The 23160-nt window shown below is 50.6% G+C and overlaps 7 protein-coding genes across 7 annotated transcripts; 5 read left to right on the top strand and 2 right to left on the bottom strand.

Annotated features, from left to right (window-relative positions):
- Nucleotides 1–57: 57 nt before the first annotated feature.
- Nucleotides 58–4379, bottom strand: BDV14DRAFT_208559 (major facilitator superfamily domain-containing protein; the record flags this gene model as incomplete). Its single annotated transcript, XM_073775439.1, has 14 exons — nucleotides 58–388; nucleotides 499–670; nucleotides 729–874; nucleotides 928–1052; nucleotides 1112–1217; nucleotides 1285–1471; nucleotides 1520–1598; nucleotides 1658–1796; nucleotides 1850–2090; nucleotides 2668–3484; nucleotides 3545–3697; nucleotides 3744–3999; nucleotides 4064–4180; nucleotides 4246–4379. 14 exons carry the CDS (start codon nucleotides 4377–4379, stop codon nucleotides 58–60), a joined length of 3003 nt encoding a protein of 1000 aa, XP_073628796.1.
- Nucleotides 4380–4833: 454 nt separating this feature from the next.
- On the top strand, nucleotides 4834–6739 carry BDV14DRAFT_208557 (TauD/TfdA dioxygenase family protein). The gene is made up of 2 exons (XM_073775438.1): nucleotides 4834–5560; nucleotides 5619–6739. Exons 1-2 carry the CDS (start codon nucleotides 5117–5119, stop codon nucleotides 6339–6341), a joined length of 1167 nt encoding a protein of 388 aa, XP_073628795.1. The 5' UTR covers nucleotides 4834–5116; the 3' UTR covers nucleotides 6342–6739.
- Nucleotides 6740–7745: 1006 nt separating this feature from the next.
- On the top strand, nucleotides 7746–10012 carry BDV14DRAFT_51391 (uncharacterized protein). Its single transcript, XM_073776940.1, has 2 exons — nucleotides 7746–7891; nucleotides 7949–10012. Exons 1-2 carry the CDS (start codon nucleotides 7841–7843, stop codon nucleotides 9746–9748), a joined length of 1851 nt encoding a protein of 616 aa, XP_073628794.1. The 5' UTR covers nucleotides 7746–7840; the 3' UTR covers nucleotides 9749–10012.
- A 2407-nt stretch (nucleotides 10013–12419) lies between these two features.
- Nucleotides 12420–13719, top strand: BDV14DRAFT_199604 (uncharacterized protein; the record flags this gene model as incomplete). Its single annotated transcript, XM_073773317.1, has 4 exons — nucleotides 12420–12569; nucleotides 12625–12729; nucleotides 12798–13195; nucleotides 13251–13719. The coding sequence occupies 4 exons, from the start codon at nucleotides 12420–12422 to the stop codon at nucleotides 13717–13719; spliced, it is 1122 nt and encodes a 373-aa protein (XP_073628793.1).
- Nucleotides 13720–14452: 733 nt separating this feature from the next.
- BDV14DRAFT_199603 (cytochrome P450) lies at nucleotides 14453–16011 on the top strand (the record flags this gene model as incomplete). The annotated part of the gene is made up of 3 exons (XM_073773316.1): nucleotides 14453–14482; nucleotides 14539–15636; nucleotides 15685–16011. The coding sequence occupies 3 exons, from the start codon at nucleotides 14453–14455 to the stop codon at nucleotides 16009–16011; spliced, it is 1455 nt and encodes a 484-aa protein (XP_073628792.1).
- Nucleotides 16012–16479: 468 nt separating this feature from the next.
- BDV14DRAFT_172120 (chaperonin 10-like protein) lies at nucleotides 16480–17773 on the top strand. Its single transcript, XM_073768543.1, has 2 exons — nucleotides 16480–16590; nucleotides 16652–17773. Exons 1-2 carry the CDS (start codon nucleotides 16552–16554, stop codon nucleotides 17681–17683), a joined length of 1071 nt encoding a protein of 356 aa, XP_073628791.1. The 5' UTR covers nucleotides 16480–16551; the 3' UTR covers nucleotides 17684–17773.
- A 1591-nt stretch (nucleotides 17774–19364) lies between these two features.
- On the bottom strand, nucleotides 19365–20989 carry BDV14DRAFT_189365 (uncharacterized protein; the record flags this gene model as incomplete). Its single annotated transcript, XM_073771186.1, has 7 exons — nucleotides 19365–19651; nucleotides 19719–19786; nucleotides 19894–20276; nucleotides 20331–20398; nucleotides 20447–20483; nucleotides 20542–20720; nucleotides 20971–20989. The coding sequence occupies 7 exons, from the start codon at nucleotides 20987–20989 to the stop codon at nucleotides 19365–19367; spliced, it is 1041 nt and encodes a 346-aa protein (XP_073628790.1).
- Between the last annotated feature and the right edge of the window lie 2171 nt (nucleotides 20990–23160).

The following is a 23160-nucleotide window of genomic DNA, read 5'->3' as shown; positions in this document are numbered from 1 at the left end:
TTAGACCTCCCGCGTTCTAAGCAAACACTTCATATCGCAATGTCTAAAAATTAGACCTTACTTCCCCTGCCTCCCAACAACAACATCCTCCCCCTCAACCTCCACCCCATCACTGTTCTCAGACTCCCCCCCACCAACTTCCTCAGTCTGCCTCTCCAAATTTTTCCCATCCTCCCAATGGTGCAACGCCCTCGTCGCAAACGTCGTAAATATCAAAATCACACTCATAACGGTCCCCGTAATAAATCCCTTCCTGTACTTGGGCGCATCCACCTGCTGCCATACAACCTGCGGCAACCAAGCCTGGAATACATATGCCATTTCGTTCATGGAGCCTATTACGAGCGCGCGCTCTTCGTTGTCGTCGGAGCAGATTTCGTGGGCCCATCTACCATTACCATATTCAGCATCTGGCCAGTTTCATGGGGATAGATATCTTTTGCCAGTTCCAGGAAAGCAACAGAAAGGGAGAGCAGGAGATGGGGAAAGGAAACATACGACATGCAAAGCCCACTAAGCCCAAACCCAGCACCACAAGCAATATAACAGAACCATTTCCATCCAGTCGGGATGTCCCAGACTGCCAAAGAGGCGTAGCAGACTATATTTGCGACTGCGCCGAAGAGAATCGGTGGCCAGCGGCGGCCGCCGAGGACGGAATCGGAGAGCCCTGCTTTCATCAGCATAGAACTGCAGTTGTTAGAGGGTGGGGATAGGGTGTAAAGTACAGGCATAACAAAGAGTTGTGAACACTTGTACTGCGTATGTGGTTGTGGGGTAGGCGTTTATTTGCCCGACGGAGTAGACGGGGTCGGTGGAGGCTTTGAGGTATAATTGGAAGATTGGTTGGGCGCCGCTTGCGTTGTTGAATGTTCTGTTATTGTCAATGTATTTTGGCCCTTGAAGTGCAGCAGGTGCAAGACGTACATGTAAAGGACAGTTAGGAAGTAGATATGCCACGATGTGAAGATCTTCTTCAGCTTTGCTTTTGTATAGGGACCTCGTTTCTGGCGTCCTTCGAGCTCCATTCTTTTGACGGAGAGTTTTACTTCCTGCTTGCTGTTAGCTCCTCATTTTGCGAAAGACTGGGACCGGAGACATAATTGCTTACCTCTTTAGTTAAATACCACGGGTCCGAAATCTCAGGAACATCGGGCAAGACAATAAACCCCAGTAACGCAATGGGGAGCGATATGACACCGTCGATAAGGAAGAGCCTGTGTCCACATCAGTAAACCATCGCTCCTCATCACCCCTTGAAATAGGAAAGGAATGTAAGCATACCACTGCCATCCCTTAAAGCCATGCTTCCCACCGAGATTGTATACGCCCGCCATTAAGTAGCCCGAGAACATACTCGCGATTCCACTGCTCGTGTGGAAAATGCAGGATCGCTTCGCGAGCTCATCTTTGCGGTACCATGATCCGATGAGGAATTGCATGCCGGGGTAGAATGTACTTTCGGCGAGGCCTGAAATATGTTAGTAGTGCCCACGCTGAAGGTGGAATGAAAGCGCACCAATGAAGAATCTCAAGACATAGAATTGTGTCGGGGTGTTACAGCGCGCGAGGCAGAATGTTAGGACTGTCCAGAGGAGCTATAGAACCCAATATTAGCACCAAGCATGAATGCGGATATACTGGGGAGAATACGTACCTCCATAGCAGGCAGCCAATACCTCGGCCGAATTTTGGTCAGAAGCATATTGCTCGGAATTTCACCAATGACATATCCCACCGTCCAGCAGGCCTGCATGTAGTTCAGCTGATTCTCGTACATGCCGAGATCTTCCTTCCTGCAAGTCATTAACATTCCTTCTCCTATGCAAACATAAGGGGGAATACGTACATCCCCGAAACAAAAGCATTGTTAATGTTAATCTGGTCGAGGTTCTTAATGAAATACCCGAACGACGCGAACGATAAAATCGCGGCATCGAGTTTCGTGAGTAGCCGTCGCTCCTCAGGCGATTTGTCGAATGTATCCCAGATGTAACTGACCCATCTCTTTTTCGGCGTTTCTTGAATCACGGCGCTGGTATCTGCTTGACCGACGCCGTCGTCAATTGCGCTCTTTGAGGCCATCTTGGCTGCAACAAATCGCAAGTAAAAGCGACAAACCCAAGTACCTTGGCTAAAACCAAGACTTCGTCCCTCGGCACCTTGCACCTTTATACCAACCTAAACTCCAAGAATAATTACGCAGCTATCGGAAGCGCAGTGGAGTACTCCCCTCGGAATTTCAATCACGACGCCCCCAGCAAGGATGGGGTCATCGGAGCTAAAGTCGCGCAGGGAGCCCTAACTCAAGCTAACTATTGCGAATTGCCGTCTGCGCTCGCATCATCCCGCACTTTCGGCGATAACTTTTGTTGTCAGTGATGGGTCTAGAGTTCCCCGAGTCAGGTTTTGGTAAGGTTATTGGTGCAGCTTGTGAGGGGGAAATTCTGTCCCCCGCTGTCGGATGCAAGGCGCACACCATTTCTGTATGGAAGTGGTCATTGATAAGGAAATTTGCATTGTGACCAAGAGGGATGAGAGAGCTTTTTGCCTGGCAAAGAATCATTACGAAGGGGGATTCATAATCTGGTTTCTGGTTTCTATTGCATATTGCATGATCTATTCTATGCAGGTCTTGTCTGAATCATGTCTAGGTACGTCAAGCACTGCACCCCGGCAGCTCCGGCACCCCCCCAATCCCACTGTCCCTCCGACTTGTATCAAAAAAGTTCTTCAGACGCTCTTTCTGTGCCTCCTTCGCCTCTTGCCATGTCGCCGTGTGCCCCTCTATACTCTCTAGCCCCTGCTCGTTCCTATGAGGATTAATCCACCCCAACAAATCATCAACATACTCCTCCTCCACATCCTTCAACGAATGAAACCTCTTGCCCACACCCTTCCTCTTAACCTTCTCCCTGTACTCACCCCTCATATCCTGCTCAGATGGAAGAGCAGCCAAACCACCAAAAACATTAGCGACAACAATAGCCTGGAACTCAAAGAGCGTGAATGTAGCGGTGTAAAACGGCACTCCCACAAATGCAAGGGTTGGATCGGGGATGTAGAAGATGTCTTTGTGTAAATTGTGTGCCTGAGTCCCGTCTGTTACGAGGATTGTCTCGTTTTCGTTTGCGTCGGAGGGGGAGAGGTTATCGTTGTGGAGGGTAGGTAAGAAGGGTATTGTGAATTGGTATCCTGTGCAGAGGATAATTTCGTCGATGTTGCAAAGTTGTTGCCCGGATTTTAGGTGGATTTTGAGCGGGAGGGAATCTTTCTTCGCTCCGTTCTCTTGTAAACTAGACTGGTTCTCGTCGAGTATCTCGTATCGCTCGACTTCACTTATCCGGACACCATTCTCGGGGAGGATACTGGCTGCAATGTCGAATTCGCCGTTGCGGGTGGATTGGTAGATGTTGTTTGCTGCGGGACTGATTTCGCGCGATATGTCGATTGCTGAGACGGCGCCGCCAATTAGGAGGACGTTCTGGTAGGAGTACCGTTAGCTCTACATCGTGGATATTTGGTAGAGGTGATCGTTGATTACCTTATTCTCATATCCCTCTGGCTTCCTATATCTCTTCGAATGGAATATCCGCTCTGGCCATCGCGCCTTTGCCTCTGCGAGCCCTGGTGTATCTGGGACGCGGGGGGTATGGTAGTGGCCCGAGGCAACTATTACTGCGTCGAAGGACTGGAACTGTTAGTATCTGTTCTGCGTCCGGATGAAGTGCGTAGTATCTCACCTCTACCCTTTCGACTTCCTTATCCCCATCTAACTTTGACCATGTAACTTCCCAACTCTCACCATTCTTCTCGAGATCCTTCACTCGCGCTCCGTAGACTGTGGCATCGTGCACTCCCGTCTTGACAGATGTATCTTGGATATAAGCGGCTAGGACAGAGTGGCTTACAAAGTCGGGAGTGTCCTCGGGCCAGGCGTTGAGTTTGACGCGCATAAGGGGTGTCGAGACGTTGTTTTTGAGGCCCTGGTAACATGGTCTGTCATACTCAATCCATTAGTCTGACTGCGGAAACCTTCGACGGAAGGTTAAGGAGGGCATACCCAGGCGGCGCATGCCGAAGCTCCGTATTCTCAACATCCTTATCGAAATGCGTTTCCGACTCGAGTGGTTTCAGACTTGTATATGAGGGCTCTGGGGCTCTGCGCTCATCATAGACCCTATCCCATCAAGTCAATATTCGCAAGCTTCGTCGGCAATAAGAAGTTGAAAGAAGATGGCATACCAAACACCACCAGCCGCACGACTCCTCTCAAAAACAGTAACTTCAAGACCAGCCTCCAGGAGATGCGCTGCCGACGTGACACCGCTGATTCCGGCGCCAATGACAGCCACTCGGCGGATCTGCGCGCGTGTCATGATTGTAGGTAGGTAGGGAGGTAGGCGTGATGTGGGCAGGCTTCGGTTCGCGCGGGATGGTAATGCTGGGATAAATGCAGGTTGAACTCGATGTACTGGACTTCTGCACGCTTTATGGGACGATAATAGCTCGGATATTCGATCCTTTGGGGTAGGTAGGGTAACGTTATACAGGATTAGGGTGGTGTCATAACGGTCTTGCTCCGGTTGACTCCGTCTGGTCTGATCTTGCTTCTATTATGCGAAAGGATCAAGCAACAATGGACAAAGATAATAGTAATCTATTATCCACTCCGATCCGACGCCGAATGCAACTGCGATAGGCGTAAATGCTTAGAAATGCCCTTCTAAACAATACGTGATCAAATCCCTGCAAGACGAATCGTATCGACTATCTCCAACGAAATCCAACCAAACAGCAGTTCAATAAAGAGTATGATATGATTCAAAAGAGGGGAAAAGAGGGGACCCAGCCAAAGAATATAACGATCTCGTTCGGATCCGCCATGATCGCAATGATGCACGATGATGGTGTGATCGACGGCCATTCAATGCACATCGCGATCATCACTGCCGAGTACATACAAGAACTGCCTTGTTCCAGTGTTTGGGTGAACTGGTGGTCCACTTTTTAAGGCAGAATCTCAGATCCTGATCTCATTGTTTCCACTTGCATTCCGAATTACATATCACATTTACGGTGTAGGATAGTAACGAAAATAGGTGGTAGGTACATCATGGCACCTGCCCCAATCGACCCTCGCATCGTGGACGTCGCAGAACCAAGAAAGGATAACTTGGGTTTACCACCGTCCACACGTTTCCGCCTCGAAAAAGCAGGCATCGATTTATCAAACGGGTACCCCTATCGCCCCTCGCGCCCGCTCTACCTCGACGACGTGTACAAGATCCGCGACTACGATCGTCAGCATGTCGATCCCGGCACGCGCGCAGATCCCGAGAAGAAAGCGCTTCTTTCGGCAGCAAAGGAAGTTATCCATTTGACGAGGCATATTGGGACTGAGATTGTGGGACTTCAACTTAGGGATCTTGATGATAAGCAGAAGGATGAGCTAGGTTTGTTGATTGCTGAGCGTAGTGTGGTGTTTTTTCGCGATCAGGATATTTCGCCGCAGGAGCAGAAGAGGTTGGGGGAGTGGTACGGGGAGGTTGAGGTTCATGTATGTTTCCCTCACTTCCTAACAGACAACACTAGGTAGAAAGTACTAACGGTAGCAGCCCCAAGTCGCTCAAGTCCCCGGCGTCCCCGGCGTAACCGTCATCTGGCCAGCCCTGCAAGCAACAGAAATGCCAGCAAACTTCCGTCGACCTGGCGGTGCATCGCGATGGCACAGCGACCTTGTTCACGAGCGCCAACCAGCCGGCGTAACGCATCTGCACAATGATACAGTGCCGTCCGTTGGAGGCGACACCCTCTGGGCAAGCGGATACGCAGCGTACGAGAAACTTTCGCCTGCATTCCGAAAGATCATAGACGGCCGTACAGCGATCTACCGCTCTGCACACCCCTACTTGGACCGTGACCACCCCGAAGCCGGACCAAAGTACGTTGAGCGCGAACACCCTCTTGTCCGGGTTCACCCGGCAACGGGCTGGAAGGCGCTCTGGGTGAACCGCGCGATGACGGATCGGATTGTCGGTCTTGATCGGGCTGAGAGTGATCTTATCCTGGGGTACTTGTATGATGTCTTTGAGAAGAATGTGGATATCCAGGTACGGTTCAAGTGGAGTCCCCGCACCAGTGCACTGTGGGATAACAGGATCACGATCCATAATGCAGCGTGGGATTATGAGGGCTCAGAGCCAAGGCATGGAACTAGGGTTACGGCGTTGGCAGAGAAGCCGTTTTTTGATGAGAAGGCGAAGATTAGAAGGGATGCTTTGGGATTGCTGGGGCCTGACGAGGTTGAGGAGTTGGAGAGGTTGCGTTTGAGGCAGTGAACAGAGAAATAGTTGAGATAACGAACTTTGATCTCCTGCTATCACAGTCGCGATGTCTGGTGCTCTACCCTCAAACTGGCCATGCCAATCTCGACCTCTGCGCTCTCCACAGAAACAGTGTGATTTAGGACTCCACGGATGTTCTCAAGACGAGCTTCAGACTGCCGAAGTATTCGGCAATTAACATGTGTGGGATAAAAGTCCACAACGCTCTGCAATATATCCTCGGCACCCTGCAAATACCCCTGCTCCTGAAGCACGAGTGCCAGACAATACATGCTCTGTAGAGCCGTCCAATGGCCTGGACCGAAGAACGCCTCTCGACCAGCGACTGCTTCATAGAGAGAGCCGTCTTTGCTTCGTGAAGCTTTCTTTGACTAAAATGTGCCGACCCCAACCAATCAATGGAATGGTATGTTATACCGTGGGATCGTGGAAGCGAAAGCGCAGCTCGTCAAACCTTTTGTTCGAGAAAAGAACCTCATCAAGACCTGTTTCGTCGTTCTAATAGTATGGGGAGAGTCTCCGAGTTTCGACAAGTATCGCAATATATTCAGGGCCAAAGGCTGCCTTGCAATGAGCTAGATGTTGCTCAAGTATCCATTGACTATCCTGGAATCGTTGCCTTCCTTTATATAACATGACCAGGGTATCTATAGCAGATGTTGTCAAATCATAAAAGGGTATAAGTCGCTACCTATTGTTTCCAAAAGACTCATTTGCATTATCCCCGATGAACCTGGCTCTTTCGCTGCCGAGGTTGTATATCTCAATAGCCTGACGGAGAGGCCATACCACAGCACCTTTTCGCTTCTTGCATAGACCCACAAATATTGAGAGAAGTCTTTGCAGTGAGTGTTTGAGAAGTGCAGAGCTAGGTGAGATCTACCTACGCCTGGGGGTCGTGGAAGTAGACGGTCTTGGAGCTGGTAGCGTCAGGTCGTAATGGCTGCCAAAATAATTTAGAGAATAATCTCAATCTACGAGATACCTCGAAATGCTGTCGCTTTTGAGTATGAAACATGATCAAAAGGTGATGTTCACTGAGGGTGCTGATAGCCTGATATGCCCCCCTCGTATGGGTCAGGTGACTTCGCGACACCCGTGTTCTGCACTGCATGTGACCATGGAGAGCGAAGGAAGCACAAACGCACAAATCCATGGCAGCCCATTCATGTACAAAGAGAGCAAAAGGTCTTTCTTGGGTTCTACATTTTGATCTAGCACCTTGTCAGTATAATCAGGCAAGAGATGGCATTGACAGTACTCAATATGGGTCACATGACCGTCCGAATTGGGATGATGTAAACAAGCGAGACGGCATGACGTCAGCTCACCGCCTACCCTTTGCGACCTTTTATTTACACCGTCAGTTTGATCAGTCGACGCACTCTTCAACCACTGCACCACTTCATCTCCATCACCACCCCTCGTGCTCGCCCACTACCCACACCCTCCTGATATCGACATAACTCACGCCTGAAATACTTCTTCTCACAATGCCGGTCCGCCGGTCTGCCCGTCTCAAGAGCCTTCAGGCGCCCGTCGAGGTGCACTCTTTTAACGCCCTTGCTTGTGACGCCGCTGACCCTCGCTTGTTGTCACAGGAAATCCCCTCAGACTCGAACAATCAAAACAATGGCAACAACAACGGACAAAAAAACCTTGATACCGTGATGGAGCGCGAAGAACCAACCGACACTCCTGCCAAAGCGAAATCTACACCCACAAAGACCGCACACACCCCCAAAACCACATCTTCACACAATCAGTCACCCACAAAAACTCCTACTCAATCTACCACACGTCCGACCCATTTCGAGATGCACCCGAGCAAGGCGCACCAAAGCACTACCAAGCGGGCGGACTCCGGCTTGATTCTCGGTTTCAACCCCATCAAGAAGGACGCCTCAGGCAATGTGGTGAAGGAAACCCCCGCCCAAAACACACCAAGCAAGACACCGGCTTCTCCTGCTTTCTACGGCACACCCGCTTTTGACTTTAAATTCTCTTCCCAAGACTCTCAGCTCAGCGACGAAGCGAAGAAACTGATGGAAAGCGTACGCGAGGATGTGGCCCGAATCAAGGCCAATCTGATCCAAGAACAAGCCACCAGCGGTGTCGAATCATCGCTTAACGGACGCAAGATTGCCAAACCAAAGGGCAAGTCTAGTCGATTCTCCGACGCACACATGGCCGAATTCAAGAAAATGGATTCAATCGCTGGCCACGCCTCCGCCTTCCGTGCTACTCCCGGACGATTCCAGCCCGTTCAGAAGACACTCAAGAGAACCAAATCCAGGGCACAACTTGACGATACCGAAGCTCGCAACTCCCCAGCAACCTCAACTCCAAAGTCACCAGCTCCAACTACACCATCTGCGAAGCGCGTTAAACATGACAAGCCCGATACCACGCCTGAAAGCCGCCCGACCGGCACCAAATCCGCCATCGCACGTCCCAGGGCTAGTGTACGCAGCTCACTGTTTACTCCAACCCGCTCTTCAATGACACGCGCCTCCACCTGCTTGAAGCCTCCGCGCACTTCCATGATCCCATCTCTCGCCCGTTCGCCCCTCTCAAAACCCGCCGATGCCCCCACTACTCCACGCACCGAGTTCAACCCCCGCTTCAAGAGCAGCATTCCTACACTCGGCAGCCTCAAGTCTATTCTCCGTCGTCACCAACCACTGTTCTCCAGGGATCCAGCCAAGATCGCGGCTGGCACACATCAAACAGCCCCAGACTTTACACCCGATCTTCTGCTTAACCGCGACGACTCGCAAGAGCCGGCTGTCACTACTCCTTCTCCTAAGAAGCGAGTGGAATTCACACCGTGTACCAAACCTCGTCCTGATGAGGTGATTTCACCATCGCCATCCAAGATCCCTACAACCATCTCGTATCCATCGACGTCCGACGTGGTTTATCCAACCCTGCCTGTCTTGACGCCTGACCGTGAAATCGCCCAGAAACAACCCACCATTCGGTCAGTCCGCCCGTCTGATGTTCCGGAGGAAGCTACCCTTCCTACCGTGCCAGGGGTGCCTCATGGCCTCAACCACAAGAAGCATGCCCCTCCTGAGCCTACGCTGCCCGAGGTTCCCGGCATGCCCCACGGTCTGAGCCACAAGAAGCGACACCGGGCGACTGCGGACGAGACTGACCGCGAGAATGTCCCTCCGGCAGACGATCCATCGCAAGGGCGCAGTGCGAAGCGGGTCAAGGTCAACACACCTGAGCCGGTCAAGCAGCCTGCTTCCAGCCCACTCAAGAGCAGATCGCACACTCCGTCTCGTCTTGGGTCGGGCATCCGCAAGAACACTCCAGGGAGCGCGCGTGCTAGAAGTCGCATTCTCAGCATGAGCCGCCTGAACATGTTGGCCCAGCCGAAGCATCGGTCCTAGACGTGCCACTGATGATTGCATTTACGAGCGCTGCATACTAAGGACAGTCTTTTTTTTTTTCTTCGATTCTACATCGTACAGCTCTGCTGTCTGTGTATTCGTTATTTACTGGATTTGTCATGTTCTTCACGGCCAGTGGCCTTTTTGATTCTTTCGGCGCCTGGACTGGATGCAGGATATGAATGGCGTTTGGATCGCGCCGCTACTTTATTATGACTTGATTTAGCTGTCCGAGTATTATTTGCGACCTGTTAATACATTGTGTTATTTCCTGAAGATTGGTGCTTGCCGAGGCAGCTCTTTCCATTTTCAAATTGTATGCAGTGGCGACGGAATATATATCGCCGCCTCATTTGACTTTGCCCTGCGACCCAGCACATCAACCACCAGAGCAGAAAGCCTCGCGTGTCCTAAAAAGGATTTTGTGACTTCTATTACCGAAACTTCGTTGATTCAAGTTTTGACTCTTTGCTAAGTCATGCAGGGCTTTCCCGGTCAAACGAACCTCGACATCACTTCACGAATCTATGTCGAGGAGCGTCTTACCAACCCCGGCTTGTTCCAGGTTACTCAGAGTAGAAGCATGGTGTTCCTTGCCAAGCTCTTCCATCACCGGTATTCAACTCAACCCCCCTGCCCCCGGAGCTAGCTACGACGTTCATCGCCTCCAAGCAGGTTACAAACAGCCACTTCGGAGATATCCCGGCTTCCGGAATCCATGGTTGATTCCTGGTTCGAGACGACAGTGAGCTTAATCTATAAGAGACCTCGTGGTCACCGAGACTAGTGATATCGGACCGAGGCAGCCAGTGATTCTCCTGGACCTAGGTTCTATCTCACTCTGTTGCCCTATTAGTAAAGCTGCCAATCACTCGCCCAGGAGATGTGCCGTGTTGTACTGCCGGGTTGCTTCCTTTGTTCTCGGATAGAACCGTCTAGCCTCTTTGGTCGTCATTTCCCAGGCTGTACTACTTCACAGCTATGGGCAGGAGAGCTATGCACTTGTGATTAGCAAAGACAGCCAGGAGCGGCCACTGCTCGAAGGCGTCTCTGTCTTCGTCAGGGACACCCCTCCCTCGATCACTTCGAACTGCACGATGCCAGATTCAGCTAAGAAAGCTGTATGCCGAGACGCCACAAGGAACGAAGTCCGTGCGCCTACGAAGCGTTGGCAGACTAGGGGGTGTCATTGGATCCTTCCAAAGTCTACTGCCATTTCCGCACTGCATGATAGGATACCGAAGCAATCGGCGTCAGTCCAGTCCAAATCTCAATGTCACTAGCACAATATTACAAAGACCGACAGCGTCAGCGTCCAAGTAAGCACTCTATCTGCTTAAGGCTGGGTCTAGCTGATGGGGTATCTTTGACAGGACAAGCAGATGTCTTTATGCAGCTCCTTCGCCGACATCCCCCAAGAACTGCAGACACAAATCAGCGGATCAACCATCACACCATTTGACGGAAGATCTTGAACTTATCAAATGCGGAATCATTTTGCACTCGCAAGCCATGTCGAAAGCCAACGCGCCGAGGACTTCTCCTCATTCCCGACCAAATTTCTGTAATTCTGCGAGAAGTTTGTCTGGAAATGGTCATTGGTCTCTACGCTACCTGTCAAAATGGAGGGGCAGTGCAGCTGTCACAAATTGTAGCGGTCGATCTCATGTAGATTCTCATCATACCGCTACTCTAGCCGGCGATGTGGAAAATTTCTCCGATGTTCGAAATTATCGCAACAGAACCTCAGTATTCTCGACTAGAGACTAATCTGTGCACTCAAGGGGGCCATCTTCGCTCGCATACCAAGAGTCCGCCCAGCGTTATCTTCAGATAACCCTGCATAAGTCATAACCGAGTGCGTCCGGTGGATGGGCGGAAATGCTCGGCCGTCCCAAAGATAGCCATGGGGGTCGAACAAAGAAAGTGGACTCCTATCCAGATTCCATGGAACCTGGCCGTGCACGCCCCTCAAATTCCCCGTCAAACTGACACATCCTGCTGCATCCGGGTTTCATCCTCGAATACGACGTGATGAAACCCGGAATGTCATGGCGTTGCATCCGCCAGCCAAAGCTGTCAAGGCTGCCTAGCCAAGCAGCCCAAACCAGCCCCGTGCTTTCACTCAACGCCTCTTAAGCCTGTGGATTCGCTGTATCTGGTGGCTTCTGGTTTCTGATCCGTGCGGCCTTGAGAATGAAGTGACAGCTCTTCAAGCGGAAATCCAGAGCCACACTCAACCAAGGAAGGCAAGAAGAGCACGAAATGTCATTTGTGTACCGTGACAGAGTTTGTTTAAAGTTTCGAGTTGAAAGAGAAGCATGGACGCTAGCAGTCTGCGGGTGAGGCTCCAGCTAACCAGCGTTAAGGGCGGGTTATGGTTCCGGTTCGTATACCTAGGTTGACTCGAGATGGTGTTCTTTTCTTGGTAGGCCTGTGGAGCTGGGGATGTGTGGACCGGACCTTGAGGTTCTCGAGTCTTTGGGGGCTGCGGCATTCTTTGTTGATATATTGTTGTGACTTCACCACCTTGTCGAGGAGATGCATTATTATTTTACTTATTAGATGAAGCCTCTCTCTTGTTAAATTGATGTAGCTTTGCTCGCTTCGGGTATCTTACCTACGTATACACTACATCCAGTGGAATATTTATGGCATCCACATCGTAGCCATGAGCGGCTACTATGACCCGACAGGATGTGCGATTGTCGCTATTTGTTTCTTGGTTGCGACCTGGGTCTTTACGGCCGTAAGGCTGTTTGTGCGTATTCATTATCGCAAGGGGCCGTTCCTTGATGATATGCTTGCTATCGTGGCGTTGGTATGGCAAGTCCAAACCGCGATTCATGATGGTAATGCTAATGTAGGTCACGCAGTTGTTTTTCACCGTCTACTGCCCTATCTTCATATATTCCCAACTCGAAGGCTACGTCCCGCTGGCCCTCGAACCAACCCCTGCATACGGCCGGGAAGGGCTGAAGGTACCGTGGCTCTCTCTACCCTACCATACTCCAAGCGTACCAAACCCAGCCCTAACTTCGAGATCTAGCTCTTCTTCATCTGCGACATGTTCTACTCCTTTGGCAGCTACACCATAAAACTAAGTTTCACATACACGCTCCTCCAACTAACCCAAACCCGCGCGCAGTACATCGTCCTCTTCATAACAATGACCACGGGCGCAATAACAATAGTCGCAACATGCATCCACGCTGCGCTCTTCTGCAAACCTGCCAGCTATCACTGGGATCGCTTCGGGAACCCTGATGCGCAGGGGGAATGCGCTGTTTTTTGGAGTCGGATGGTCGCGACGTTTTTTCAGGGTGTTTGGGTTATGATTGCTGATTTTGTGCTTGGGTTGGCTGTGCCGTTTATGTTGCTTAGGGGGGCACGGATGCATAGGCGGACGAAGAGGGGGGTTAGGGCTTTGTTGGGGTTGGGGGCGTTGTTTGTCTACCTACCCTGTCTCCTTACCCCATGCATACTAATAGGATGTGCCTAGTGCAAGCATAACAACAATAATCCGCCTCGTCTACCTCGGCATATCCTCAAACCCACAACTCACATACGCCATAGTCCCCATGGCATTCTGGTCGCTTATCGAGCACGGCCTCAGCATATTATGCGTGTCAATAACAACATGGAAGCCCCTCTTCGTGGCAATAGGTCTCGTCGACGCAAGAGATAATCATAACCCCATGCGGCTGGCGAATATAGCTGACGAAGAGGCGTTCGGGGGGTCGACGCTAAATGGGTCTTGGTCTGCTTCGGGTTCGGGAAACGGATCGCACTCGCTTGGGAGTAGGACGCAGAGTGATAATGGGAGTGTGTGGAATAAGCCCATTGTTAAGTTGAAGCATGTGCTTTATGATCTGAGGAAGGGGGATAGTCGGGTTGCTGTTGTTAGGGAGAGGGAGAGGAGTGAGGGGTCGGAGGGGGTGGAGATGTCTAGTGGGTCGAGTCGGCCTTGATTTTTCTTTTGTTTGATACTGGGATGGGTGTCTGACTTTATTGCTTGGGTGGTGTTTGTCGTTATTTGATCTTTGGGTTGGCCATGTGTTATCTTTGTGTATTTTAGGCGTCTTGCTATGTGCTAAGCAACTGGCGTTCCTTTACTTAGGTGTTTCAGCTATGACTAGGAATGGGCATTGCCTAGTGACCTTGAGTACCTCTCTAATAGCTCGTTCTTGCCTTATCAGACACCATGAGACCGGTCGCCCCTGCCCTATATGTTGGGGTATGGGAGACAAAGTAGGAAGGTGGCACCCACGCCAATGTAGCACCTAAATAGGAAGGAGCTATTGAGCATCTACCTGGCTCCCGGAGCCTATCAGCGGGAATAAGGGTATTATTGGCCCATTTGGCATGCGTGAGAGGCCCTAATGTTGGTGAGCCCTATCTTGCCCTGGCTTGTCTGCCTTCTATGCCCAACATGCGGGTGGTATGTGGACAACCTCGCGGAATATATGTCGTGATCCTGAGAGCTTGATTGCATTTGTGCTACCTGCAGGCCAAGCCCTGTTATCTCGGATTGGACAAGGCTTGGATTGAATCCCTGCATAAGGTGAGAGACAGGTGCCAGATGAGAATGAGGGGTAAGGGCAATTCTGACAATCAAATTCCCCTTCACCCTAACGCTAACCATTGCTAATAGTCACCCCCCTGGTATTTTGCAATGCTAGGAATTTATACTCTATACTCACCATGGCTGTGGCTGGCGATATGCATCTTAGTGTGTTTAGGAACAGTCCCTCTCAGGATGTGCTCGCACGTTGCTGACAATGTCCTAGTACCTGGCCACTCGCGCTTATTATAACATCTACCTGCATCCACTCGCTAAGTTCCCAGGCCCAAAGATCTGGGCAGCGGTACGACTGATGTGGGCTTGGTCGTATACAAGCGGATCCAACCACAGCCGCATCAAGAGGCTTCATGGCCAATATGGTCCTGTAGTCCGCGTCGCGCCAGATGAACTTTCCTTTATCGACGCTCGCGCATGGAATGATATATACGCCAAGGGTCCTGGAAACAAGGGGCTCGAGAGAAGCAAAGTCCTCCGCAATGCGCAACCAGTTGATGTCGTGTTCAATTCCAATGGCGAGGACCATACTCGTGTGCGGAGGAAATTATTGCAGTCGTTTTCGGAACAGCCACTCGTTAAACAGGAGCCGATTCTGCAAGAGTATGTGACAAAGGTAATGAACGGGCTAAGGAGAGCGAGCGAGGCGGGCGAGACAGTGGATCTGGTCGAATGGTTCAACTGGTTCTCTTTTGATGTATTCGGAGAGTTGGCATTTAGCGAGTCGTTTGAGCAGCTTGAGAAGGAAGAATCGCATTACTGGGTGAAACTGCTCGACAGCTATCTCAAGGGTACAATGATAGGTATCTGCCTTGGTCACTACCCACCAATTATGCAAATCGCCCGACTGCTTGCGCCGTCAGTAATCAATCGCCTAGTGGAACAGCTTACATCCCCAGTTCGCGATAAGATCAACCGGCGGATCAAACGATGTGATCATGAGAATCTGGAAGATGCCATGGCCTCTCTCCTCCCACAGTCTAATGACAACAATACCATCCCGGACCCTGAAACCTTCACAAGCTCCATCGCCCTGCTCATACTCGCTGGCAGCGAGACAGTAGCGACCACTTTGGCAGCCATAACCAACGCCCTTACTTCCGATCAACGCATGATGCAAAAGCTCTGTGAAGAGGTCAAATCCGCGCCTAGCAGACAGGAGCTCACGCTGAGTATCCTCGCCCAAATGCCCTACCTCAACGCAGTGATCAAAGAGGGCCTACGCCTCTGCCACCCTGTCCCATCTTACTTGGCCCGTGTAACACCCCCAGAGGGTAAGATAATTGCGGGGCATTTCGTTCCTGGAAATGTAAGTTACCCTAAAAGCTTTTTAGTTCTATACTAAAAAACACCCCAGACACAAGTCGGCATCCCGTACTTCGCAATATACACTTCCGAATCCAACTTCGTCCACGCAGAAAGATTCTGGCCAGAGCGCTGGCTTGCAACAAATCCACCAGATGAAAGTAGCAACGTTGTCTTCCAGCCCTTTATGGTCGGCGGCCACAGCTGTCCTGGTCAGGTCCTGGCTCGCGCGGAGCTAAGACTTGTTTTGGCGCGGTTGTTGTATGAGTTTGATATTGAGGCTCTGAGTAGGTTTTGCTGGGATGAGCAGGAGAGTTATCTTATGTGGAAGAAGAGGGCGTTTGCTGTGAGGCTTAGGGCGCTTAAGAGGGAGGGGTAAGGTGTGTGTTGTGGCTTCTTTCTTTGCGCTGCGCGCTTGATCGGACCATGGAAGCGTTAGTGCGTATGTTATGATAATGTGCGCTGCTTCTCTATCTTGGAGGTGCTAGATTAGCATGATGCAGTTTGACTAGTATCTTCATACAGAGTTCTCCCATCTATGTGGTTGACCCACTAGAAACCCTCAGGACGAGGGGTTAGGTCTCGACATTCGACACCCACGGTATCAGACATCTCAAAGCTCAGGAGCGTGAACAATACCGAGTAGCCTTCTTGAGTGTAGCACTTACAGAGTTACTCCGACGCGACCTATCGGGTTTCTCCCTAGCGATACGTAGTCCCACGATTGATAATCAAGAGACTAGGCGCTATCCACAACCCCAAATTGGGGAAACTGGAACCGCAGCCGATCCGATCGACGTCATAGCCATGCAACAGCCTACACTTATAAGAAGCATAGATTGAGATGAGATGAGGAACTTGGAGGAATCGATTTCTGAACACAGTAACAGACCTGAAAATCACGATTAATATCACGACCATGGTGCCTAAGACTATGAAGGCTTTGCGGCTCGTCAAGGTACCTATCTTACCCTACCTACCCCTCCTCCAGAAGGGTTCACCCCGCTAAATAAGAACAGTACGGCGAGCCCTACGAGATCCAAGAAATTCCAGTCCCAAGTATAAAAGAAAATGACCTTCTTCTCAAAGTCGGCGCCGCCAGTTTCTGCCACACGGATTACCAAGTCTACGAAGGCGTCTACGAATCACCACTGCCAATGACGCCCTCTCATGAGCCCGTGGGGACAGTGATAGGAGTTGGACCTAAGGCCGTGAAGAACGGCTGGAAAGAGGGTCAACGGGTGGGCATGCTCAATTTCAGACACGCTTGCGGCAGCTGCGTGGGTTGCAGAGTCGCGAGGGATCCCCGGCAGCCAGACCAGCCTGATACGCGCTTCTGCGACAACAAGGATATGGCTGGGATATCGGCGGACGGGGGGTTCGCGGAGTATGTTGTTGCGGATGCGGATTGTTCTGTTTCTCTGCCCGAGAGGATTGACTTTGCGCAGGCTGCGCCGCTGATGTGTGCGGGTGCAACGGTGTGGGGTGGAATCGATGAGGCAGGTGTTAAACCTGGTCTTCCCATTGGTGTTATTGGGATTGGTGGACTTGGTGTACTCGCTCTGCAATTTGCCGCTGGATTGGGTCATCCCACTGTTGCTATTGATAATCGGGAAGAGGGAAGACAACTTGCTTCTGAATTACCGGAACACCTTCGACCAAAGACGATAGTCGACTCAAATTCCCCCAATGCAACGCATGAAGTCGTGAAAGCCGCAGGGGATGGTGGTCTCGCAGCCGTGATAGTCTGCACAGACAGCGTCGCCGCAACAGAATGGAGTCTCAAACTTCTCCGAACAAGGGGCGTTTGCGTGCCGCTTGGATTGCCAGTTGATGGGTTCAAGTTCAGCGCGTTCGACCTGATCTTCAAGCAGTTAAGCGTGAAGGGGAGTCTAGTGGCGAATCAGAAACTGGTCGAGGATATGATGAAGTTAGTTGCGGAGAATGGTGTTCGGTCGCATGTTACGACGATGAGTTTGGAGGAGGGCATCAATCTCCCTGATAGATATATGGATCCGAAATTGAAGGGGCGGTTGGTTGTGACTCTTTGAGTGGGTAAGCACAGTTAGATGTTGAGGGTTGATACTGTAAATATAGAAAATAGAGTTGATTGCCTAGTAACAAGAAGCTCGATTCCGAACAATCATTCAGTGGGAGAAGGGCAGTAACTGGATCTTGAAGCCCGTATTCACCCCGGCCTCATTACATGGTACATTCTTAGAAGAGCCGCTTTATTGGTCGCGTTACCCTCCGGTAGCTCCTTCCGTGTGCACTCATCTGCCCACAAAGAAAAAGTACGATTTGTAGGAGGAAGGCGCGATGGCCTATGGCTGTAGTATACCTCTCCCGGGAAGGCACGACCTTGACCACCAATTAATTCCGCAAAGGCCGGGAGTCGTTTCCACCCAATGCCGGTCTTGTTGTCTATACTGCAGTACGAAACAACACCCGGCCTTTGCGGATTAAACTGACTTTAGATGGTGAATGTAAGAATGAAGGACTACCACCTTCGCTACGTTACGTTACATACCTAAGCTCTACGAAATCCGAATTGATTTGTAAAGAGAGTATCAGGCCGCGCGAGAAGGAACAACCAGCCCCAACCAAAGGCGAAGCAATGGTCGGTAGTGGTGTCAAAGTGGTTGGGCCATACTGGACCGCAAAAATTGAAATAGAACTTGCTGTTTGGTAAGTTGGCCGAGTGGTTAAGGCGTCAGATTTAAGTGTTGCGGCCTTTGGAAAACTTGAAAGTAAAATTTCAAGTATTGATCAAAGGCCGTCCTTGTGCTCAAATCCCTGATGACGAAAGTCGCGCGAGTTCGATCCTCGTACTTACCATTTTTATTCAATTTTTGCTTAGTCAGCATGGCCTTTTTCTACAACCAGCCCACTTTATTGGACCAGGACTCGGATAGTGGATGTAGGTAGAAGATACAAAAGAGGAATTGCATTATCTGTATTCTCATCAACATGTAAAACACCGAATAGGCTCATGCCTGTAGTCCACTTACCGAAATGTCTAAGGAAGATGAACCCGCAAGCGCCGAGTGTCGGTTGACTAGGGACAATCGCGGATTTTACTCGGGCTGTGTAGCCTGTCTGTAAGCCGAACTGATTTGAAGTCCGTAGAGAATGTAATGTAGAAAGATCAGTGCATCCTGACATGATCCTAGTGGATTTCGAGTGTGAATCTGGGGGAGCGATGTAGGTGACATGTGTCAGCTGCCTGTTGCCTACTCTGCTGGTGCATCTGGTATAGTTGCGGTGGCTAGTCCGTGTGGTGAGGCGGGCTGGCCATTGGAATTCTTGTCATCTGAGTATCGGGACTCTGGTGATCTGGACAATGAAATACATTAGGGAGGAGAGAAAGGGTAGGTGACGGAGGTTTCCGCTATCAACGAGGTGCATTTGTAAGCAAGCGGGATTAAAGGCTTACAATATGAGCAGGTTCGCGGGTGCTGATGTGGAGGTTAGAGGCATCTATATTGGGGCGTTGAGGAGCCGTTTGATATATCTCTTAATGAGTGACACCGTGCTCATAATGTGTATCAAGAACTGTTAGGGACGGACCATGGTTTGAAAATGAGGCGAGAAACATTCATTCATTCATTCTGGTCGATAAAGTACAGCCCTAGGTAGAAGTCCGTAAAAAGATAGAAAGAGAGATGGGGTTGGCACTTCGTTCAATCTGGGTGCTTCGTGGTTCCTTTGTTCATGACATGCGATCGCAGTCTAGTGAGAAAGCGTGTATAACGGGTCGGACCTGTAGGTTTTGGCACGGTATTCCTCTAGTCTCAGGAATTCAGCTTGCGCGGGGTTGGTGCTTTGGAATGTTTCAGGCCATCGAGGGGTCATAGGCAAGTTGATAGTCGATGTAGAGTGGCGCAACCCTACTAGAATCTTTTGCGGAAAGCGGGCGCAGATGCATCTAAAAAAGGCACGGACTCCAGGCATGCAGCCGATTGCTATCGAGAGGTATATTTCAAGGTAGGTCCAAACTGCCAGGCTGATAAAGGTTTCTATGCGTGTAGACAAGCGGTCAGTGCGAAGAAGCAGGTAGGGATGGGAGAGAGTGGGGATGTATACTGGTTCGGTTCTTGGTAACGTCCGTCCCTATGAGAATGATGAAACGGACAATGATCACCGCGGTGACTCTTTGGGGAAGTAAGTAGTTAGCATTGCATCAAGTGTTTGCTTATACGTACTGGGCGTGGCATGGTGGTACTTGATTAGAAGGGTTGTTAACATCCGGGACACTTACATGACACCCATTGTAAACATCGAAATGATACCTAACTTCTTTGGCCAAGAGAAGCTTAGCTTTAGAAGTCTAGGCAGCGGTATGACAAGAATCACCATATCCAGAACGATATCGGTAACCGCGTGTATCCAAAACAACATCAGGCTGTTGGTGCAGTACCCTTCGGTCTCAGTGTCCCATTGAGCCCAGTAGTAGTTGATCGGCCGGCATGAAAATATGTTCGCGAGGGTGAATGCAAGACCCCAGGCTGCTGTTATGATAATGGTAATCTTGGTGACGAGGCGGAATGTCTCATGCGGAAAAAGGCGAAGATAGAGTAGTAGCATCGCGATTTTGCTTAGAGCAATTGAGACCACGTAGAAGTTCTCTTGAAGCCATATTATCTGCACTCGGTGAGAAGAGGAAGCGCTGGGCTTGATGGCAAAAGATACACGCACGAGTTCGATGGCAGTAATGTTATCATAGGGAACGAGCCACATGTCCTTACCAAGGCCAAGCCTGATAGCTGCGAGAATTAGCTCCTGCCCTTTGCACTCTCAAGTTTGGAACTTACCTTCAAAAGATACAGCCGATGAGGCAAGGGCAAAGACCTGTAAGAGAAATATTAGACGCCTGCAATTGTTGCGGGTCACCATCGACACCACTCACCAACGACAATACAATCGCTCCATCGTCAAGACCAAGCCTCGACCCCATGAGCCGGGCCCCAATCCGGAGAGTGACAGAAATACTTGAGACGATGATTCCGGCAACGAGCATCCCAAAGAGAAAGTCACTTGTAACGATCACTGGGTAATCACACACAGTGTAAAATGTCCTTATTGAGGCTGAATCGGTCAGGGGACTTGTTCGACAAAAACAACCACAAGACGTACTAAGTATATCCCTGGTATGGCAGACTTGGCTAGCGCAGGCCGACAATGACTCGTATAACTGGCTGCCAGGACAAATACAGCTGGCATCGAGGGAGGTGCAATTGACCGAGGAGAGAATATACTCGTCGCAAGCACGCTAGTGAAAGTTATGAGTCCTGGACAAAAAATGAACAATCCTGGGATAGGGTTAGGCTCACCACACAAGCTGGAAGACCCTCCATTGCGTTCAAACGTTTGAAGCAAATACCTTATCGCAAAGAAGTGTCTGGTCATGTATTTATAATATACATAGTGGATGTCCGAGGCTTCAGCGGGCAGTACTTCGAACACTTGGTCCAAGGTCGCATTCTTTGTCGAGCAAAACGTTCAAGTGTCGGCCGTTAGCCTTCCGCATGGGACTGGGTCTCTTGCTTGGTGACTTGGCCAGACTCGAGCTGACATTGATCGACCGCTTCGGCGACTCCTTCCGAAAGCGAATGCCGATGCAAACGAAAAGCAACGGTGGTATAGTACGCAAAGATCGTCACCGCTTAGACTTCCGACTGGTCTCTCTGGTAGACGATGCAGCAGTGACAGCTGATGGCGGTTTCAGTGATCATGGCAAGACGGGAGCATGCAGCAGCTGGGACGTCCTAGAATACCGCGCCACTCCTCCCGAACCAGTCCTCAGGGTTTGAAGGACCACCAAGTGGGGGCACCGAGTCATGATCAAAGAGCAAGACAAACCTTAGTCCCCATGATAGACAAGACAGATTCTGAAGATCGGCTAGACCTGCACAAAGAATGTTATCAGGTAGATCATCCCATCAGGGGGTGAATAGAGCGGAGCCGTCCATACTCCCGATTTGATGGAGAGCAGGAGCTTTGAAGATGGTGGGCCTCTTCAACAGCCTTTACAGTGCACGTTGATGCAATCTCCGTCCTCTTCACTGGAGATGATGACGCAACAGTATAGTGCTAGGCTGCGGGATTGACGACAAGGACTAGCTCTTGCTGACACCTGGGGGCGGTAAACAGTGTATGACCTGGTGCTGCGCGTCTAGATCCTTGCCGCTTATGCCAAAAATCATGCTCCTTGTCCTGGGCCGCGCCATCAGATGGGATGGCCAGTGAGACGGACACAGAGCCGAGACTGTCATGCAGGCCCGGTGGGAACAGAAGCGTTATACCACGGGCTTGGCTTAGATGCAGTCCCCGAAAGTCCTCTGCCTTTGCTGCCAGGAGGTAAGACTCTGAATGGTGCTTATCTCGCCCATGAAGTACGCAAGGCGCTTTCAGCCTAGTATCGGGATCCTACCTTAGCGCTTGGAAGATTATGCAGAAGCATGGGATCTACCTGAATACCTCATTGCACTGCCAGCTGATCAGAGATATGAAACATTAGTGCCTCCGGAATGTGGTTTCTGCATAGGTCAGTCAGCGTGGTGGCTAACTTTTCCACCATCAACAGCTTGACAATCGGTAGGGAAGCGTAATTGAGCTGGGCAAATAAGGCAGAGGTTGACGGATTTGGCATCGCTCTTGGGCTTCCCATCTATAGAGCGTCTGCTGTATAAACTCACGAATGCCTGTTTCACGTTGAGTCTGGCGTGGCGAGGTGACCTGAGGGTGGAAAATAATGGTCGTTCTTACATACAACTGATGAGGTGATCCCGGACTGCACCCATCTCACATGGTCCAGTCGAAGGCATCTAATGCGAAGGGAATCTGGTGGAGCTTATCATTGTTATTGAGGGAGAGAATGCGAACGGGACATCAATAGAAGACTAAGATGTCCTTGGGGGCGGATCTTGTAGAGGCGTGCCAGGGTAGTCGTTTCCCAATAGAACGCTCTCGACCCCGCGGCTTCCAACCCGCGGCGTTGCTAAGCCAGTTCGGCCTTTGAGCCCCGAAAGCCGAGTGATATAGATCACAGGTACAATGGAGCTCTCGAAAATTTGATGGGCTGCGCTTCTTCAGCCCGGCAGGCTTCATAATATGGGAAATGGGGCCATCCACGGACACTTGCTGGGCCCCTCAACAAGGCACAACCCTATCGCATCAGTTGAACGGACACAGATGAGTATGACATTGGTGGTTATGGCTATCGCGTCCTCCTCGCGATGTAAGCCTTATTCGCTTAGAGATTTGTTGGCTGGGAGGTGGCACTTGATAAAGAAAGCTCTGCACGGCAACAGCAAGCCCCTATCTATTCCCTACCAAGTCGTGCAGTGCAGCTAGTCAGTTCTCTCTCTCCTAGCAAGAGTATGCTATCAGCTAGGGCTGCCCAATTTTATCATCTCTGCCTAACTGGATTTTGGGTCAGCATGGGGCAAATGAGCCCGATGAGTTGCCTGGTGGGTTGTTCTCCTATAGGAGATATGGTGGGCAGCGTGAGCATATAACATCCGCA

The sequence above is a fragment of the Aspergillus stella-maris genome (assembly GCF_047715825.1).
Source record: "Aspergillus stella-maris strain CBS 113639 unplaced genomic scaffold BDV14scaffold_23, whole genome shotgun sequence".
NCBI lineage: Eukaryota > Fungi > Ascomycota > Eurotiomycetes > Eurotiales > Aspergillaceae > Aspergillus > Aspergillus stella-maris.
Note: the sequence above shows the minus strand (reverse complement) of the source record. Positions and strands in the feature narration are given on the sequence as shown.

Coding starts and splice junctions, on each gene's coding strand:
- BDV14DRAFT_208557 (XM_073775438.1), top strand. CDS start 5,117: ATGGCACCTGCCCCAATCGACCCTCGCATCGTGGACGTCGCAGAACCA. Junction 5,561..5,618: donor ACGGGGAGGTTGAGGTTCAT/GTATGTTTCCCT, acceptor TAACGGTAGCAG/CCCCAAGTCGCTCAAGTCCC.
- BDV14DRAFT_51391 (XM_073776940.1), top strand. CDS start 7,841: ATGCCGGTCCGCCGGTCTGCCCGTCTCAAGAGCCTTCAGGCGCCCGTC. Junction 7,892..7,948: donor GCCTTCAGGCGCCCGTCGAG/GTGCACTCTTTT, acceptor TTGTTGTCACAG/GAAATCCCCTCAGACTCGAA.
- BDV14DRAFT_172120 (XM_073768543.1), top strand. CDS start 16,552: ATGGTGCCTAAGACTATGAAGGCTTTGCGGCTCGTCAAG. Junction 16,591..16,651: donor AGGCTTTGCGGCTCGTCAAG/GTACCTATCTTA, acceptor AAATAAGAACAG/TACGGCGAGCCCTACGAGAT.